General features: G+C 61.6%; 1 protein-coding gene across 1 annotated transcript in view; it reads left to right on the forward strand.

The window, feature by feature from the left end:
- The first annotated feature begins 480 nt into the window (after nucleotides 1–480).
- PDE5A (phosphodiesterase 5A, cGMP-specific) overlaps nucleotides 481–1,789 on the forward strand; it is a 283,278-nt gene continuing 281,969 nt past the window's right edge. The window contains exon 1 of the mRNA XM_006874591.1: nucleotides 481–602. Coding sequence (XP_006874653.1) covers nucleotides 481–602 — 122 coding nt within the window. The remainder of the gene's footprint in view (nucleotides 603–1,789) is intronic.

A 1,789-nucleotide genomic window follows, 5' to 3' on the forward strand; every position in this document is an offset into this window, starting at 1 on the left:
TAAAACTTCACCAAACTCCGCCTTTTCGCTTGGTGAGGGATTCCCTACATCGCGACCTTTCCCTTACTTACTACAGAGGGACTCTCATCCTGTCACCTTTGCGCGCTCCTAAAAGCCGCCTCTGCTCACAGCGCACCCCAGCGGATAAGTGCTCCGCTGCGGAAGACTTTGCTGGTGTCGGCCGCATCCGCTTCAGGACCAGGGTATTAGACAGACTGCTAGTGCCTTTCTCCGCCAGACCCCTGGGAGACAGTGGGGCAGCTGCTCCCCGCCCCGCCCACCACACCTGGGAGCAGTACCAGAGCTGGCGAGGCAGGGCGGGGCGGGAGGCTGGCTTGGCTCCCAAGCAGCCTTTCCAAAAGCAGACCCCTCCGGAGCGAGACGAAGGGGGAGGGTCTCGTGGAAGTGTCCTACTCCTTCGAGACCCTAGCTGGGTTAGGAAGCAGCTCCTGTGAGACGCGGAGTAACACAGCACAGACCATGGAGCTGGACGGCCCCGACCCCGGGCGGCCGCAGCAGCAGCGGGACCAGGACTCGGTCGAAGCGTGGCTGGACGATCACTGGGACTTCACATTCTCCTACTTCGTTAGGAAAGCAACTAGGTAAGAAGAGGACCCACAGAAGATCCTGTCGGGTCAAGGAGAGTGAGTTGGGGCTAATCTCTCTCCCACTTTGCATTTTCTTTCCTTCACTATTAAGCAGTCCCCGGTTCCCAGACCCTTTGCTTTTGAAGTCCTGTTCTGTGTCTTTGCCTCGACTTTAAAGCGAACATAGTAGAAAAACAGAAGCGTCAGATTCTATCCAATTTGTCCACAAAAAATGTTTGTGCTGACGCCTGCCCTCCACCCTCCCAGCTCTTCCATGGGAGCAAGGTTAGTTTCTATATATCCGCGCTCACTGGGCCTTCCTCCTGCACCCCTAGCCTCTTGGTTGTCTTCACTCTCCCTAGCGAAACCAAAACAGTTTTTGAGCCCCTTCTCTGTAGCTCCGGAAGCACCATGTCCAACTCTGTCCCAGTGGCTCTGCTCCTCCCCTACCCCTCTGTTTGAGGTCCGGTAGGGGCGGGAAAGCCGGGGGGTAGTGGCGAGACCACGAGGGAACCCACCGGCAACAATATGCCGGAACCTTTCCAGAGTGAGTGCGGGCGCCTTTTGCCCCTTCCAGTCCTCTTGTCCCGCGCTCCTCCTCTCTCTCGAGCTTCGCAAAGGCGGCGCCGCTGAAAGGAGGGGCTCCGCCTAGGCTTCGCGGCTCGCACACAAAGGGCGCGGGGGAGGCGAGCCTTGGAGCGGACCCCGGGGAGCTGATGGGTCCCGCGCGGCCCACGCCGACCCTAGAGGCCAATTCTTCCTGGTCGGGAGCCAGCCGCTGGGCGGCTCCTTAGGAACGCGGGGAGGAAAGAGTTAGTCCCTTTGGAGGCAGTTGCACAGCGGGCAGTCGAGGCGCGCGTGGGAAACGCTAGTTGGAGAGTTGAAAGGAATTGAGACTGGAGCGGAGGGACGAGGAGGGAGGAGCGTGCAGGCGGATCCCCAGAAGCATGAGGAGATAGTGCAGGGCCAGGGCGCGGGCAGGGCTCCTGTGCGCGGAGTCAGGCGACTAGCAGACGCCCCCCTTTGGAGAAGGGGCTGAGCCCCGGCGTCGCCACCAGCGATTGCCAGTGGTCGTCCGGCTGCCCGTGCTGGCCGTCGCGGCGAGGAGGGAGACACGCGTGGGGTGGTGATGGTGGAGAAGCCGGCCGGGGCTCGGCGCCTGGCTCCCACTCGCCGGCGCGCGGCCGTGGCTTTACCGGGCG

The sequence above is a fragment of the Chrysochloris asiatica genome, unplaced genomic scaffold, assembly GCF_000296735.1.
Source record: "Chrysochloris asiatica unplaced genomic scaffold, ChrAsi1.0 scaffold00288, whole genome shotgun sequence".
Classification (NCBI taxonomy): Eukaryota; Metazoa; Chordata; class Mammalia; order Afrosoricida; family Chrysochloridae; genus Chrysochloris; species Chrysochloris asiatica.